At 37.9% G+C, this 18,930-nt stretch overlaps 1 protein-coding gene across 3 annotated transcripts in view; it reads right to left on the bottom strand.

Annotated features, from left to right (window-relative positions):
* Positions 1–18,930, bottom strand: part of Grid2 (glutamate ionotropic receptor delta type subunit 2) — a 1,477,190-nt gene that overhangs the window by 357,204 nt on the left and 1,101,056 nt on the right. For all 3 annotated transcript variants that reach the window (NM_024379.2, XM_017592903.3, XM_039108399.2), the window contains exon 10: positions 3,334–3,531. In NM_024379.2, coding sequence (NP_077355.2) covers positions 3,334–3,531 — 198 coding nt within the window. The remainder of the gene's footprint in view (positions 1–3,333; positions 3,532–18,930) is intronic.

The raw sequence follows: 18,930 nt of genomic DNA, 5'->3' as shown, positions 1-18,930 counted from the left end.
TGGATCTTGTCCCTGGCAGCTTAGCTTTGTGAGCCATTAAATTATCTTTTCACTTCAATTGGATTGTCATTTGCAACCAAAGGCACCTAATTAATTTAACTTAGAAAATACAGAAAGATTATATTTGAGATGAGAATGCCTTTTCAAGCAGTGGAAAGGAGCAAAGATGTAGAGGAGATTGAAGACAGAAGAGAAATGGGGCAAAGAAAGGCAGAGGGGCAATTTAAATTCCATCTATATGCTGATGAGCCTCAAATGTATGACCATTCCAGATCCTATATCTGAACTCCAGACTCTTATATCAAATTACTTATTTCACTTTCTGTTTGGATGGCTCTGAGGAGGACAATCCACAGCTCTAGAGCCAACCACTGGCTCAAATTCTAGTTCTCTTATTAGCTGTTTGACTTTGACCAAGCTTTTAAAACTCCCATTGCCTTGTTCATTTTTATTCATATCATAGGAAGAGCAGTTATTTCTACTTTATGGAATGATTATAAGGACTTAAGGCATCAACACCCGTAAAATGTTGACCGATACTTGGCTTCTATGTGTCTACCGATACTGAACTGTAAAGTGTTAGTCTTTACTCAACATTCAGAATACTCTTCTCAGTATGTCTTTTTCTATTTTCCCCAGTTCTAGTCAGGGTTATCACTCTCAAGTCAATTTCAGAGAGGTGGGAGTGACAGAATAGAATATGCTAAATGCCTAAAATACTAGGAGAAAAGGTAAAAAAATTAGTCTTATCATAAAAATGAAAATAAAGTAAAACTTAGCAGGTAGTTGGTAGAAAACAAAAAATAATCACAGAGGCATAATTAAGATGTCACCTAATGCTGTATGGTGACATCACTGATTTCATTTCTTAAATATTGAAACTTTAACAATACCCAAAGAAATCTCAAATTACCTTACAACTTAATATGGAGTAGTACAATGATCAGGTAGATAAGTTTAAAAAGGGTTTTACTTTTAGAAAAGGAAAGAACAAGAGAAAAGAAAGGAAGAAGATAGCGTACAGCATTGACATTGCTCCTTCAGATCCAGTGACCATGGAAGGCTTCCGTCGACAACTTTGAACAGACACTGAAAAGCAAGTAGCATGCAGAAAGGATGAATTCGGAGAACACGGATGGATGCAGGAGCAGGTCTTACTAAGGTGAGAAAGATTAAAGACTGTAGCCTGGGACACAGTGACTAACAGAAACAGATGAGACCAGAAGGCAAGTTGGTAGGGCAAATTATTCAGAAGCTTTAGAAGATCATATTCTCCACGCTGACTGAAATGCCATGCTATGTCTTTCACTCCAGAGGGATTAGCTCGTTCAGACTACTGCACTGACAGTGTTCTCTGCAATGTTCCCAATGGCTATGATAGAAAACTAACTCCGATGTTCCACACCACATGACAGGATAGAGAAAACGATCTGCACATGCACGACAGAACTGTCCTTAGCCATGAAGAAGAATGCCCATATGCAGAGTTTAGATTTAGGTCTGTAAGTTGGTCTGATATATAAAGGCATTTGTTATCAAGCTTGACAATGTAAGTTCAATCTCTGGGACCCATGCATTTCAAGGAGTAAAATGATTTCCTCAAGTTGTCCTTTGGCCTCTTCACATTTACTGTTACACATAGCACTACCTCATGCACATAAATAAGTGTAACAATAATTTAGATTTATACACATGCATGTAGATACATAGGATATGGAAATAGAAGAGAGAGTAATGAAGAGAAACAGATATTGTGATTCAGAGAGGCCTTAAAGGTTGTCTTAAGATAAAACTCTCTTAAGTAAATGCATAACTGCTAACCATGACTAGTATCCATTTCAAATCAAAGCTGTTAGGTTGCCCATAGAATAACAGAGTAAATCAAAGAATTTTCAGGTGAAAGAGTATAAGAAGAAGGGATTAACGTTTTCCTGATTGCCTTAGTATATTCAAGACATGATGCGCTTTAATGTCTAAACCCATCAGATGGACAATGGGCCTCTGTTGATGATCTGAAAAGTAAGAAAAACCAGTTTCTTCCTCAGCACCATGACCTCTCAAACCCCTTGTTAACTAGTTCACTCTTTCAATATTCTCCAGGACTCATCCGTTTGTCTGTCTGTCTGTCTGTCTGTCTGTCTGTCTGTCTATTTAGACATACTGTCTCTGTATGTAGCCTCACTTGATTTAGGAATCACTATGTTGACTAAACTGGCCTGATACTCACAGACATCTTTCTTCCTTTACCTCCTGAATACTGGGATTAAAGTTGTGTCCCACCTTGGCCTCTTGTAGACTCTTAGATAATGCCTGCTAATATCACAGTCAGCATATTGCATGGCGTATTTTTGTCAAGAAATTGAAGGAATGATATGCCTCAACTTCCAAACACTTAACTGTATATTTCAAAGACACAGCAACAACTTTCTCTCATCAAAACCATTTCTCAAACTAATGCCTAATATATGTGGGGAGTTTATGTTTTACACATTCACTTCTTTTTCTACATTAAATTCTTCTTTTTCCCTCTTGCCTAATCATATTCAATTCTGTATATATCTAAGAGCAAATAAATCTACATGAACACTTACTCTTCAATTATCTTTTTCTTTCTTTCCTTCATCAGAATATGTATGTATATATGTATATGTGTATATGTGTATGTATGTACATATATATGTATGTTCATATGTATGTATGGAAATGTGTGTGTGTCCTCTCAAGCCTGTGTGTCTGTGTGTATAAAATGTTATCCCCCCACCTCCACATTTTCCCACAACCTTGTACAGTTTATCTCTCACTTCATGCTACTGAAAAGTAGGCAGAATACTGGAGGGTGATCCTCTGTTGGGAATAGGTACTGCCGCAGGTTAGGACTGTTATTACATGACATAGTCATTGAGAGGTTACTTCAATTCACAAACCACAGGAGTTCTAAAAGAATGCTAACAGCTAATGTGTCAAATAATAGAATTTTGATATAGAACAGGCAAACAAATGAGGCAAAAATATACGTATAAACTCCCCTCAAATAACTGACAGACCCCAAAAACAGGCTACATTAGAAAATCCTAAGGAGACTAACATAATGCAACAGGTAGAAGGCCAACACAAAGAATAAAGATTGCTAGTGTCCTTTTCTGTTATGGGAGATGCATAAATGCAAATTTTATTTTACCATGCAGTTTTCTTTTCACAGCATTCATTAAGTAGGACTGGATGAATCTGTTGGACTAACTATCACAATCAAATATTTATATCAAGCTCTTTCTATGAAAATAGCTTTCATGGATTACAGCTGAAGTTTGGGGTACAAGATAAATATATTCTTACCTTAAAAACAAGTTCTCCTACTAGTCCATTCCATGTCCCATCTTCTTGTGGGCTTCCATATTTGTGGTCCGGTGCAACATAAATTTCATAGTTAAAACCCAGATAGTTAGATAGGGCATCTAAAACATCAATGGAGAAGCCCTGGTATTTCTTCGGTTTTCCCAAGACATTTTCAGAGACCATTACAAAAGGCTCCTCCTACATGGAAAAAAATCTTAATGTCAATAAACATTGCTCCCTAAAAACAACAATTTATTCTTTAAAGAGTCTAGCTGACAAAGTCTAAATGCCATTTCATGCTTTGAAACAATTAACTTGGGAATAGGACTTATACATCATTGATGCACCATGTTACTGAACTGGGCCTAATCACTCGTTTCCTGTCATCCCTCAGCTCATCACTGTTAGAGCACAACAGAGACGAAGTAGCTAAACTTTTCAAGAACACAATTTCCTGTTCCTGCTACTTGGGCACAACTTAAGATTCATCAATAGCGTAACTGATTTTAAGAAGCTATGATTTTACTGTCTCCATTAGACATTTTCTCCGCCTGTGTGAAAATAAATTAAAACATTAACATTTGCACAACTCTAAACATAGCAAATATTCAAAATATATAGTTGAATAAAATCTAAAATGCCATGCATACTAGGAGTTATTTGGCAAGTAGTTTTATAACTTTGATATAAACATATTTCATTAGAAAAACAGCTTCCCTATTATAACTACTCTTTAAAAAGTCACCTTTTTGATGAACTAATTTAGCAAAATTGGCAAACTGGTTTCATACCCTACCTCTTTCATCTTTTCACATTCTTTTATTTTTAATTTTATTTAATTTGGTATAGTTCTTGTGTATCCCAGGATGACCTTGAATTTACCATCCTCCTGGTCCTCCTCCAGAGTGTTGGAGTTACAGGACTCAACCACTATTCCCAGTCTATGTAATACTGAGTGTCAAACCTATGGCTTCAGAATAGCTCACGAGTACCCTCTCCTAAATCTCACTTTGCTCCATGTAGAACGAACACATTGGCTACTTTCAGTTTAGAACAAGTGTTAAGTGTGCAGTTGTTTTGAAACACGTTGGCAGATGACAGAAAATTCAACAATTTATTACTTAATATTCTAAACTTTTGAGGAAATAATTCAAACACATTAAAATGTATGGATATCCGTTGTTAGTATAAATAGTCCATGCAGTACTTGGGGCACAACTTGAGTAGAAGCCAGTATATAGAAAAATTTCCACCTTGAATCATTTTCCTATCAAGACACACAAAGAAGCCATCCTTGATGTAAACAATAATATTTTGCTTTTGCTCTTTTTCAGAAGACAGAAGTGAACACCCTGTAAAACATTGTCTCTATTTTGGGAATACTCAAAAATTACCTGGAGAAAAGTTTTCATTCTCAGGGTCAAGAAGCTTCATTTACTGATAGTGATGCCTTTTAAAATGTTGAGAATATATAAGCAGGTATTTTATACCCAGAAAATCAGCACTTTGATGTTCCCTAACAACATGGATACCTTGGCATCTTGGTATATATCCTGCATTTGCCATTATGGCTTCTGAAATTACCACTGTGTCTTCTCTTTAAAAGTTTTATCCATGTATTTATTTTAAAGATATATTGTCTTAGCATCAGATCAGTCAGAAAATAGACAGTAACAGTAAAAGACAGTTAAGGGTCCCCACTCCTTTTATGTAGTTATAATTCTCCCTAACATTTAGAACTACTAAGAATTAATGCAGCCTATGGCTCTCTATAACGCTTAGTGTAGCTATGTGACTAATTCCAGCTAATGCACTATAAGCCATTTGATATGTGCACCAGTTCTTGCTGTCTTCCTGTGAATTTCTAGCTTGAATAAGCATAAAATGGCTGGTGCCCTGGAGATTAGCCTGAATGCTACAGAGAAACAAGACAGAGAGCTGTATCTCTGATACTTGAGCTGTTGTACCAGACTAGAGTTGCCTTTTTTGGATGACTAATACATTAAAAAAATAAATTCCAACCTTTTCATTGAGCTACTGAGTCATCATGATGACTAATGGTTGATTATTAGATTAGTAGATTAAATCTCCTGAGAACAAATCACACTTTGCTATATTATTGACTTTTTTACTCTTAATGATATTATATGATACAAGATTGTAATGTGTAATATTATGTGTAAAACACATCCCATCTTGATAGGAGATTCTCTATACACTTTAAAGTTTATAGTAAAACTTTCAGGCCATACAAACAAGCTGAGTAAGTGAAGACATTTGCCTCACAACCTGAGTTCAACCTTAAATACATACATGGTAGAAGGAGGAGGTGATTCTCATGGGTTTTCCTCTGACTTCCTCAATAGTGTGGGGGAGTATACACTGCCCTCTTCCCACCAACATTAATAAATAGATAAATAAATATAATGAAAATAAAATATAACTCCTGAACAATTGTTAAAGCATTATACTCTACACTTGGGTTTATACAGAATAAAGGACGAATCAGGGACTACATGTGGCAAACATTTTGAAATAGCCAGTCAGGTAATAAGAAGTAGAAAAGAAGTTCTCTGCACCCAAATCCCATGGGAGGGAGAGCTAAACCTTCAGAGAGGCAGACATGCCTGGGAAACCAGAAGAGACTGCACTCTGCACACATTACTGATTCCAGAGGAAAACACCAAACGCCATCTGGAACCCTGGTGCACGGAAGCTCCCGTAAAGGGTGGCACAGATCTTCCTGGTGGCTGCTGCCGCAGAGAGCTCATAAGCAACACCCCATGAGCAAACTTGAGCCTCAAGACACAGGCCCACAGGAACAGCTGAAGACCTGTAGATAGGAAAAACTACACGCCCGAAAGCAGAACACTCTGTCCCCATAACTGGCTGAAAGAAAACAGGAAAACAGGTCTACAGCACTACTGAAACAAAGGATTATAGGACAGTCTAGCCACTGTCAGAAATAGCAGAACAAAGTAACACTAGAGATAATCTGATGGCAAGAGGCAAGTGCAGGAACCCAAGCAATAGAAACCAAGATTACATGGCATCATTGGAGCCCAATTCTCCCACCAAAGCAAACACGGAATATCCAAACACACCAGAAAAGCAAGATCTAGTTTCAAAATCATATTTGATCACGATGCTGGAGGACTTCAAGAAAGACGTGAAGAACTCCCTTAGAGAACAAGTAGAAGACTACAGAGAGGAATCGCAAAAATCTCTAAAAGAATTCCAGGAAGACATAAATAAACAAGTAGAAGCCCATAGAAAGGAGTCACAAAAATCCCTGAAAGAATTCCAGGAAAACACAATTAAACAGTTGAAGGAATTAAAAATGGAAGTAGAAGCAATCAAGAAAGAACACATGGAAACAACCCTGGATATAGAAAAACCACAAGAAGAGACAAGGAGCTGTAGATACGAGCTTCACTAACAGAATACAAGAGATGGAAGAGAGAATCTCAGGAGCAGAAGATTCCATAGAAATCATTGACTCAACTGTCAAAGATAACGTAAAGCGGAAAAAGCTACTGGTCCAAAACATACAGGAAATCCAGGACTCAATGAGAAGAACAAACCTAAGGATAATAGGTATAGAAGAGAGTGAAGACTCCCAGCTCAAAGGACCAGTAAATATCTTCAACAAAATCATAAAAGAAAACTTCCCTAACGTAAAGAAAGAGATACCCATAGGCATACAAGAAGCCTACAGAACTCCAAATAGATTAGACCAGAAAAGAACCTCCTCCCGTCACATAATAGTCAAAACACCAAACGCACACAATAAAGAAAGAATATTAAAAGCAGTAAGGGAAAAAGATCAAGTAACATATAAAGGCAGACCCATCAGAATCACACCAGACTTCTCGCCAGAAACTATGAAGGCCAGAAGATCCTGGACTGATGTCATACAGACCCTAAGAGAACACAAATGCCAGCCCAGGTTACTGTATCCTGCAAAACTCTCAATTAACATAGATGGAGAAACCAAGATATTCCATGACAAAACCAAATTTACACAATATCTTTCTACAAATCCAGCACTACAAAGGATAATACATGGTAAAGCCCAACATAAGGAGGCAAGCTATACCCTAGAAGAAGCAAGAAACTAATCGCCTTGGCAACAAAACAAAGAGAAGAAAAGCACACAAACATAACCTCATATCCAAATATGAATATAACAGGAAGCAATAATCACTATTCCTTAATATCTCTCAACATCAATGGCCTCAACTCCCCAATAAAAAGACATAGATTAACAAACTGGATACGCAACGAGGACCCTGCATTCTGCTGCCTACAGGAAACACACCTCAGAGACAAAGACAGACACTACCTCACAGTGAAAGGCTGGAAAACAACTTTCCAAGCAAATGGTCGGAAGAAAAAAGCTGGAGTAGCCATTCTAATATCAAATAAAACCAATTTTCAACTAAAATTCATCAAAAAAGATAAGGAAGGATACTTCATATTCATCAAAGGAAAAATCTACCAAGATGAACTCTCAATTCTAAATATCTATGCCCCAAATACAAGGGCACCTACATACGTAAAAGAAACCTTACTAAAGCTCAAAACACACATTGCACCTCACACAATAATAGTAGGAGATTTCAACACCCCACTCTCATCAATGGACAGATCATGGAAACAGAAATTAAGTAGAGACGTATGCAGACTAAGAGAAGTCATGAGCCAAATGGACTTAACAGATATTTATAGAACATTCTATCCTAAAGCAAAAGGATATACCTTCTTCTCAGCTCCTCATGGTACTTTCTCCAAAATTGACCATATAATTGGTCAAAAAACGGGCCTCAACAGGTACAGAAAGATAGAAATAATCCCATGAGTGCTATCAGACCACCACAGCCTAAAGCTGGTCTTCAATAACAATAAGGGAAGAATGCCGACATATACGTGGAAATTGAACAATGCTCTACTCGATGATAACCTGGTCAAGGAAGAAATAAAGAAAGAAATTAAAGACTTTTTAGAATTTAATGAAAATGAAGGTACAACATACCCAAACTTATGGGACACAATGAAAGCTGTGCTAAGAGGAAAACTCATAGCGCTGAGTGCCTGCAGAAAGAAACAGGAAAGAGCATATGTCAGCACCTTGACAGCACACCTAAAAGCTCTAGAACAAAAAGAAGCAGATACACCCAGGAGGAGTAAAAGGCAGGAAATATTCAAACTCAGAGCTGAAATCAACCAAGTAGAAACAAAAAGGACCATAGAAAGAATCAACAGAACCAAAAGTCGGTTCCTTGAGAAAATCAACAAGATAGATAAACCCTTAGCCAGACTAAAGAGAGGACACAGAGAGTGTGTCCAAATTAACAAAATCAGAAATGAAAAGGGAGACATAACTACAGATTCAGAGGAATTTCGAAAAATCATCATATCTAACTATAAAAGCCTATATTCAACAAAAGTTGAAAATCTACAGGAAATGGACAATTTCCTAGACAGATACCAGGTACCGAAGTTAAATCAGGAACAGATAAACCAGTTAAACAACCCCATAACGCCTAAGGAAATAGAAGCAGTCATTAAAGGTCTCCCAACCAAAAAGAGCCCGTGTCCAGACGGGTTTAGTGCAGAATTCTATCAGACCTTCATAGAAGAACTCATACCAATATTATTCAAACTATTCCACAAAATTGAAACAGATGGAGCACTACCGAATTCCTTCTATGAAGCCACAATTACTCTTATACCTAAACCATACAAAGACCCAAAAAAAAAGAGAACTTCAGACCAATTTCCCTTATGAATATTGACGCAAAATTACTCAATAAAATTCTGGCAAACCGAATCCAAGAGCACATCAAAACAATCATCCACCATGATCAAGTAGGCTTCATCCCAGGCATGCAGGGATGGTTTTATATAAGGAAAATCATCAAAGTGATCCATTATATAAACAAACTGAAAGAACAAAACCACAAGATCATTTCATTAGATGCTGAGAAAGCATTTGACAAAATTCAACACCCCTTCATGATAAAAGTTCTGGAAAGAATAGGAATTAAGGCCCATACCTAAACATAGTAAAAGCCATATACAGCAAACCAGTTGCTAACATTAAACTAAATGGAGAGAAACTTGAAGCAATCCCACTAAAATCAGGGACTAGACAAGGCTGCCCACTCTCTCCCTACTTATTCAATATAGTTCTTGAAGTTCTAGCCAGAGCAATCAGACAACAAAAGGAGGTAAAGGGGATACAGATCGGAAAAGAAGAAGTCAAAATATCACTATTTGCAGATGATATGATAGTATATTTAAGTGATCCCAAAAGTTCCCCCAGAGAACTACTAAAGCTGATAAACAACTTCAGCAAAGTGGCTGGGTATAAAATTAACTCAAATAAATCAGTAGCCTTTGTCAACAGAAAAGAGAAACAAACCGAGAAAGAAATTAGGGAAACGACACCCTTCATAATAGACCCAAATAATATAAAGTACCTCGGTGTGATTTTAACCAAGCAAGTAAAAGATTTGTACAATAAAAACTTCAAGACTCTGAAGAAAGAAATTGAAGAAGACCTCAGAAGATGGAAAGATCTCCCATGCTCATGGATTGGCAGGATTAATATAGTAAAAATGGCCATTTTACCAAAAGCGATCTACAGATTCAATGCAATCCCCATCAAAATACCAATCCAATTCTTCAAAGAGCTAGACAGAATAATTTGCAAATTCATCTGGAATAACAGAAAACCCAGAATAGCAAAAACTATCCTCAACAATAAAAGGACTTCAGGGGGAATCACTATCCCTGAACTCAAGCAGTATTACAGAGCAATAGTGATAAAAACTGCATGGTATTGGTACAGAGACAGACAGATAGACCAGTGGTACAGAATTGAAGACCCAGAAATGAACTCACACACCTATGGGCACTTGATTTTTGACAAAGGAGCCAAAACCATCCAATGGAAAAAAGATAGCATTTTCAGCAAATGGTGCTGGTTCAACTGGAGGTCAACATGTAGAAGAATGCAGATTGATCCACGCTTATCACGCTGTACAAAGCTTAAGTCCATGTGGATCAAGGACCTCCACATCAAACCAGATACATTCAAATTAATACAAGAAAAACTAGGGAAGCATCTGGAACACATGGGCACTGGAAAAAATTTCCTGAACAAAACACCAATGGCTTATGCTCTAAGATCAAGAATCAACAAATGGGATCTCATAAAACTGCAAAGCTTCTGTAAGGCAAAGGACACTGTGGTTAGGACAAAACGGCAGCCAACAGATTGGGAAAAGATCTTTACCAATCCTACAACAGATAGAGGCCTTATATCCAAAATATACAAAGAACTCAAGAAGTTAGACCACAGGGAGACAAATGACCGTATTAAAAAATGGGGTTCAGAGCTAAACAAAGAATTCACAGCTGAGGAATGCCGAATGGCTGAGAAACACCTAAAGAAATGTTCAACATCTTTATTCATAAAGGAAATGCAAATCAAAACAACCCTGAGATTTCACCTCAGACCAGTGAGAATGGATAAGATCAAAAACTCAGGTGACAGCAAATGCTGGCGAGGATGCGGAGAAAGAGGAACACTCCTCCATTGTTGGTGGGATTGCAGACTGGTACAACCATTCTGGAAATCAGTCTGTAGGTTCCTCAGAAAATTGGACATTGAACTGCCTGATGATCCAGCTATACCTCTCTTGGGCATATACCCAAATGATGCCCCAACATATAAAAAAGACAGGAGCCGGATGTAGATCGCTCCTGAGAGACACAGCCAGAATATAGCAGATACAGAGGCGAATGCCAGCAGCAAACCACTGAACTGAGAATAGGACCCCTGTTGAAGGAATCAGAGAAAGAACTGGAAGAGCTTGAAGGGGCTCGAGACCCCATATGTACAACAATGCCAAGCAACCAGAGCTCCAGGGACTAAGCCACTACCTAAAGACTATACATGGACTGATCCTGGACTCTGACCTCATAGGTAGCAATGAATATCCTAGTAAGAGCACCAGTGGAAGGGGAAGCCCTGTGTCCTGCTAAGACTGAACCCCCAGTGAACTAGACTGGTGGCGGGAGGGCGGCAATGGGGGGAGGGTTGGGAGGGGAACACCCATAAGGAAGGGGAGGGGGGAGGGGGATGTTTGCCCGGATACCGGGAAAGGGAATAACACTCGAAATGTATATAAGAAATACTCAAGTTAATAAAAAAAATAAAATGTAAAAAAAAAAAGACACATGCTCCAATATGTTCAAAGCAGCCTTATTTATAATAGTCAGAAGGTGGAAAGAACCCAGATGCCCTTCAACAGAGGAATGGATACAGAAAACGTGATACATCTACACAATGGAATATTACTCAGCCCTCAAAAACGATGACTTTATGAAATTCGAAGGCAAATGGTTGGAACTGGAAAATATCATCCTGAGTGAGGTAACCCAATCACAGAAAAACACACATGGTATGCACTCATTGATAAGTGGCTATTAGCCCAAATGCTTGAATTACCCTAGATGCCTAGAACAAATGAAACTCAAGACGGATGATCAAAATGTGAATGCTTCACTCCTTCTTTAAAAGGGGAACAAGAATACTCTTGGCAGGGAATAGAGAGGCAAAGATTAAAACAGACACAGAAGGAACACCCATTCAGAGCCTGCCCCACATGTGGCCCGTACATATACAGCCATCTAATTAGACAAGATGGATGAAGCAAAGAAGGGCAGGCTGACAGGAACCGGATGTAGATCTCTCCTGAGAGACACAGCCAGAATACAGCAAATACAGAGGCGAATGCCAGCAGCAAACTACTGAATTGAGAACAGGACCCCATTGAAGGAATCAGAGAAAGAACTGGAAGAGCTCGAAGGGGCTCGAGACCCCTTATGAACAACAATGCCAAGCAACCAGAGCTTCCAGGGACTAAGCCACTACCCAAAGATTATACATGGACTGACCCTGGACTCTGACCTCATAGGTAGCAATGAATATCCCAGTAAGAGCACCAGTGGAAGGGGAAGCCCTGGGTCCTGCTAAGACTGAACCCCCACTGAACGTGCTTGTTGGGGGGAGGGCGGCAATGGGGGGAGGATGGGGAGGGGAACACCCATAAGGAAGGGGAGGGGGGAGGGGGATGTTTGCCTAGAAACCGGGAAAGGGAATAACACTCGAAATGTAAATAAGAAATACTCAAGTTAATTAAAAAAAAGAAGTAGAAAAGATTATGAAAATTATAAATTAATATCAAATATGAGGAGCATGTATCAACGTCTAATAATTAATAGGGCCTTGCAAATCTTGCATCATGGTTTAAGTGATGATTAAAAAATCTGAACTTATTTCTTCATTTGAAGCTTGTTCCAGTGTAAGCTATAAGCTCTAAAAATCATTCATGAAAGACGGAACTCTTTAGCCTAGAGAATTCTGTGGTTTCATGAACCTACATAATCTAAAACTCTTTTAGGTGAAGAAGCAATTTAATCACTAGAAAAAAGGAATAAATTTTCACATCACTGGGTTATCAGACTGTCTGAAGTTCCACTTAGAAAGTGAGTTAGACTCTTCCAGACCCAATACCATCTCCTGCCTGTCCATTTATCAGGCACCTTGTCCACTACAAAGATCTGGGACTTTGCAGTCTGAACCTGTAGAACAAATCACAGTTATGGGCAGAAAATCCCAGAGCAAATCCACTGGCCTACCTACCTGACATTCACTTCCCTATGTCCCTCTGCTGCAGGGTCTCACCTAATTAGAAGCCCTCTGGAGCAAGTCCCTCAAAAACCCAGATGATGGAACATGTTGGCAAGGATGTATAGAAAGAGAAACACTCTTCCACTACTAGTGGGATTGCAAACTGGTACAACCACTCTGGAAATCAATCTGGAGGTTCCTCAGAAAACTGGAAATAAATCTACCTGAAGACCCACCTATACTACTCTTGGGCATATACCCAAAGATGCCTCATCATACCGCAGAGACACACCCTACACTATGTTCATAGCAGCCCTATTTGTAATAACCAGAAGCCAGAAACAATTTAGATGGCCCACAAATGAAGAATGGATATAGAAAATGTGGTTCATTCACACAATGGAATACTATTTAGCTATTAAGAACAAGGCCATCCTGAGTTTTGCAGGCAAATGCATGGGACTAGAAAATAACATCCTGAGGGAGGTAACTCTCACCCAAAAGAAAATGCATGGTATGTACTCTCTAGTAAGTGACTATTAGCCAAAAAATAAAGAATACCTAGACAGAATGCACAGAACTTAAGAAGCCAAAGGGCCCAAGTAAGGATGTTTCAATCCCACTTGGAAGGGAGAAGAAATCACAGGGAATAGAGGAAAGATGGGACCTGGGTGGGAGAGGAAAGGGGTAGGGGAAAAGGAGAACATGATTAGTTATGGGGGGGGAGCAGAAGTGAAGCTCTGAGAGCCAGCAGAATGAATGGAAATATGCAACCTGAGGAGGTGGAAGATGTGGGACCCTCTAAAATGTATCAGAGACCCGGGAATTGAGAGACTCCCTGGTTTCAAAGAGTGGGGCCTTAGATGAAATGCCCAACAGTAAGGAGAGGAAGCTTATAGAGTCCACCTCCAGTAGAAAGACAGGACATCAAGTGGAGGAATGGGTTTGTTAACCCACATTCAAAAATCTGACCCAAATTTGTTCCTGTTTATAAAACCTGTAGGGACAAAACTAGAGAAGAAACAGAGGGAAAGGCAGTCCAGTAACCATCCCAACTTTGGACCCATCTCAAGGGAAGGCTTCAAGTCCTAGCACTATTACTGATGCTATGGTGCGCTTAGAGACAGGGGCCTACTATGGCTGTCCTCTGAGAAGGCCAACCAGCAGCTGACTGAGACAGAAGCAGATACTTACATCCAACCATTGGATTAAAGTTGGAGACTCCCTAGGTTCAATTAGGGAGAGGCTAGAAGAAGCTGCAGAGGAGGGTGACCCTGTAGGAGGATCAGCAGTCTCAACTAATATGGACCTCTGAGATCTCTCAGACATTGAGCCACCAACCAGGCAGTCAGTATACAGGATCTAGTCCTAGGACCCCGACACACATATAGCAGAGGACTGCCTGGTCTGGCCTCAGTAGGAGAAGATGCTCTTAACCTTCAAAAGATTTGAGGCTCCAGGGAGAGGGGAGGATTGGTGAGGTGACATCCTCCTGGAGACAGTGGGGAGGAGAAATGGGATGAGGAAATGTGGAAAGGGGAGTGGGAAGGGAGGAACGGCTGGATTATAAAACAATAAAAGTAATACAAAATAAATTAAAAAAGGTTTCAGAACAAAACTTGTCAGACGTGATAAGAAAGAATGTGCCAAACTCATCAAATATACTAAGAACATACTACAATCCCAAACATTTTCACAATAAACTCAGAGACAACCAATTTCATTAAAAAGCAAATCACCAGCTCTAAAATCACAGATTTTCCATAATAATGTAAGTTTAAGAAAATATGTAAGTTTAAGACCTTCCTCTCACCATCACTCATTCTTATAAAATCTAGAGAAAATCTGAAGTTAAATGACATTGTAAGTCAAATAGACCAAACAAACATTTACAGACTTTTTCACCTAAACACTGAAGAATACCCCTTCTCCTCAGCAGCTTACAGAATGTTCTCCAAAACTGACCACCTAGTAGGACATAAAGCAACTCTCAATAGACACAAAAAGTGAAATAAAATCCTGCATATCATCTGACAACATAGGTAATAAAGCTGGATATCAACAGTTAGTAGAGAATATGCAAACTCATGGAGAGGAAACTATTGAATGAAAACTCCATCAAGAAGGAATCAATAAGAAAATGAACACCTCCTCCTGAAATGGAAGTAAATGAAAACAAAGCCTACCAAAATCGTAGAGACAGAGAAAAGGCAACTAGAACAGGAAAGTTTATAACTATAAGTGTCAGTGATTTCATATTAATAACTTAATAATACTTGAAATATTAAAAATAAAAGCCTGTAAATAAATAATTAATCCAATAAAAATATTTTTAAAAAAGAAAAAAGAAAAGAACACTGAGAACAGATGGAAAAAAATAATCAAACTCAAAACTCAAGTTAATGAAATGGAAATGAAAAATTACAAAGAATTAATAAATAGTTGGTTCTTCAAAAATGAACAAAATTGATAAATATTTAGCATAATTTGCTTAAGGATAGATGGGGTTATCCAAATTAACAATATAAGAAATAAAAAGGGCAACATTGCAAAGGATACCTAGGGAAAGGAAAGAATCATGAAGTCATGCTTTTTAAGTCTATGGTCCTATGAAATGGAAAATCTGAGAGAATTCTCTCTCTCTCTCTCTCTCTCTCTCTCTCTCTCTCTCTTTCTTTCTACACACACACACACACACACACACACACACACACACAAACGAGGACCTATCAAAGTTAAATGAATATGCAGTAAATAATTTAAATAGACCCATAACATCTAATGAGATAAAGGCAGTAATTAAGAATTTTCTAACTAATAAAAGCTTGGGGCAAATGGGATTCAGTGCACAGTTCTACCAAACCTTCAAAGAGGAGTCAACAATAGTAGTCAAATTATTCCATAAAAGGAAAATCGAAGGAAGATTTCTAAATTCTTTTTCTGATACCATTCATACCCTGATACCGAAACCAGACAAAAATGCAACAAAAATAAAAATTACTGATATTAACTTGTGATTATTAAATTATTAGAGATATAATTATTATTATTATTAAATATAAGTTTATCATACAAACAAATATTCAAAACAAAGAAAAATAAAGCAAACCAAAAATACTCTCTACAATACTTACAAACTAAAGTAAAAGGACATAGAAATCATTATCTAGCATTACAAAGTTGGAAGAAAGACAACTTTATTTTATGGTGTTATCCTAGTAGATCAATCACAGTCCAGAGCAAGCTCCATATACAGGTCAATATAAACTGTACAATAGGTTTTTTTTAATGAAGAGAAAAAGAACATGAAGCCGGAGAGGTAGGAATGTAAGGAATATAAAAGAGATTGCGGAGGGATTAAAATATAAAAATTAAAATATGGAATAGAGAAACCTTAACTAATAAAAATTAAGAAATAACCCATAAGGAAGGGGAGGGGGGAGGGGGATGTTTGCCCGGATACCGGGAAAGGGAATAACATTCGAAATGTATATAAGAAATACTCAAGTTAATAAAAAAAAGAAATATACTATATTGCATAGCACAATTTTTAGGAATAAATTTATTCATTACTTTATATGAATAAATTATAGGTAATAATGAATATTTTGATAGGAAATACTAGCTACACCCTTTCAGTTTTGCTTATACTCTCGGCAGCTATTCTTTAACTTACTACATTGCTATATTTTCTTTCTTTTTTTGCTTTCTTATATTCCCTCCTGCCTTGTATTAACCATAGATACTTATCTCACACAACATAATCTAGTCCTCCCAGTTCCACCCACCTCCCTTCCCATCTGGATCTAGTCTCTTTCTGTCCCATTAAAAAAAGAGCAGGCTTCTAATAGATAACAACAAAACATAACAAAATAAAATATAAGATAAAGCAAAACCATAGTATCAAAGTTGGACAAGTATATCCAACAGAAAAATAAAAGATTTCCAAGAAAAGGCACAAGAATCAGAGGTCCACTCATTAACACATTCAGGCAGCCCATAAACGTACTAGCCGAAAGCTCTAGTGTGTATACACGGGACCTGTGCAGACCTATGTGGGCCCTCTGGTGGTTGCTTCCAACTCTAAGTTCATATGAGCTCTGCTTGGTCTTGTTAGAGCAGTGTTTCTCAACCTTCATAATGTTGCAACCCTTTAACACTGTTCCGCATGTTGTGGTGACCCCTAATCAAAAAATTATTTTATTGCTACTTTGAAAATGTATTTTGGTACTGTTATGAATCATAAAGTTAGTATCTGATATGCAGAATATCTGATATGAGATCCCCACCCAAAAGAGTCGTGGTCCACAGATTGAGAGCTACTGGTTTAGAGGGCATTATTGTTTAGGTTCTCCATCCCTCCTGTCTCCTGGATTCTTCCTCCCTCCACTTCTGCAGGTTCTCTGAGCTTTGAGGGAAGGAGTTTGATGAAGACATATCATTTAAGGTTGTGTGATCTCTCTCTCTCTCTCTCTCTCTCTCTCTCTCTCTCTCTCTCTCTCTGTGTGTGTGTGTGTGTGTGTGTGTGTGTGTGTGTGTGTGTGTGTGTGTGTGTATGTGTGTGTATGTGTGTGTATGTGTGTGTGTGATGTATGGCTAAGGTTCTCTGTATTTGTTCCCATCTGCTGTAGGATGAAGCCTCTCTGATGATAGCCAAATAAGGTACTGATCTATGAGTACAGCAGAATATCTTTAACAGGCATTTTATTGTTACTTTTTTTTAGAATAGTAGTATTTGGTTTTACATTAAATCTCTGAACCATCTAGACTCTTCTTCCTGGTTACACAAGCAGTGTCAGTGTGGGTTGGAGCTCATGGAATGGGTCTTAATTCAAATCAGACATCAATTAGTTGCTTCCATAAGGTTGGTGTAACCATTGTCTTACCTTATTTTGAAGGGATTATAGATTGGAGACCAAAGGTTTTGTGGTTTGGATTGTTTCTTACTTCTGGTAGCCTCCTGAGTGCCTTTCCAGATCACAGACACTAGAATATGCAGTTGAGGTTTCTATGTAGGAACAAGCTCAAGCTCTCCCAACTTGTTGAGTTATACAGATATGCTGTCTTTAGTGATGGGGACTTTCTGACAGTTTGTGGAGAACTACCTATTATCTTGGCCACAGCCTTAGTTGTTAGGGGAATTCCCAATATATTGATATTGTTTTTCACTATGATAAATTTCTTCTCAAAAGTGAATTTAATTCCACTTTAAAGTAAATACTGATACAAATAGATGTATCTCACAGGTGTGTTTTCAAAATCTCTTGCTAGTTGCAGCAACTAGAATTGATTAAAAGTGCTAAATAGAAGTGGTTATATTAAGGATCCTTTTAAGGAAAGTTGATGAATTATTGATGAACATGCCTTTTAAATTTTATTCCCTAAATAAACTTTTATTATATCCTATCATTCCTTATCCAGATCAATGTTTTAAAAGCTTTATTCTTAAGCTTCATTACAGATTTGGGTCATTATTCATAAATTCTAACTCAGGCCCATTGTTCTCTGGAAGGACAAGGAGTCAATATACCAGAGAGGTAAACACAGTGAGATTAGATTAAAGCTCTGGAAACTATAATAAACGACGTACATGTGCTCTGCTGTGGCAATATCTGGTTTGATTGGAGCATTTTTATATATGCACCTATTTTCAAAATTTATGCACTCATTGACATATCCATTTAATATCCATTAAGCAGCTACTGCTTCAAATCTTGTGCTTAATAGAGTAGACTGAGTTTAGAAGCCCTGCATACCGCCATCAAAGAACTATAGCCAAGAGAAGGATGTGTGCTCAGTGCACTGAAGATGCAAAGAATGAACAGCAGGATTGGTGTCAAGAAAGCAACAGAAAGAGAAAGTGCAAACAGATAAAAAAGAATAATTACAAT

Source organism: Rattus norvegicus, chromosome 4 (assembly GCF_036323735.1).
Source record: "Rattus norvegicus strain BN/NHsdMcwi chromosome 4, GRCr8, whole genome shotgun sequence".
NCBI lineage: Eukaryota > Metazoa > Chordata > Mammalia > Rodentia > Muridae > Rattus > Rattus norvegicus.
The sequence above is the reverse complement of the archived record's forward strand: the minus strand, read 5'-3'. Positions and strand labels throughout refer to the sequence as shown.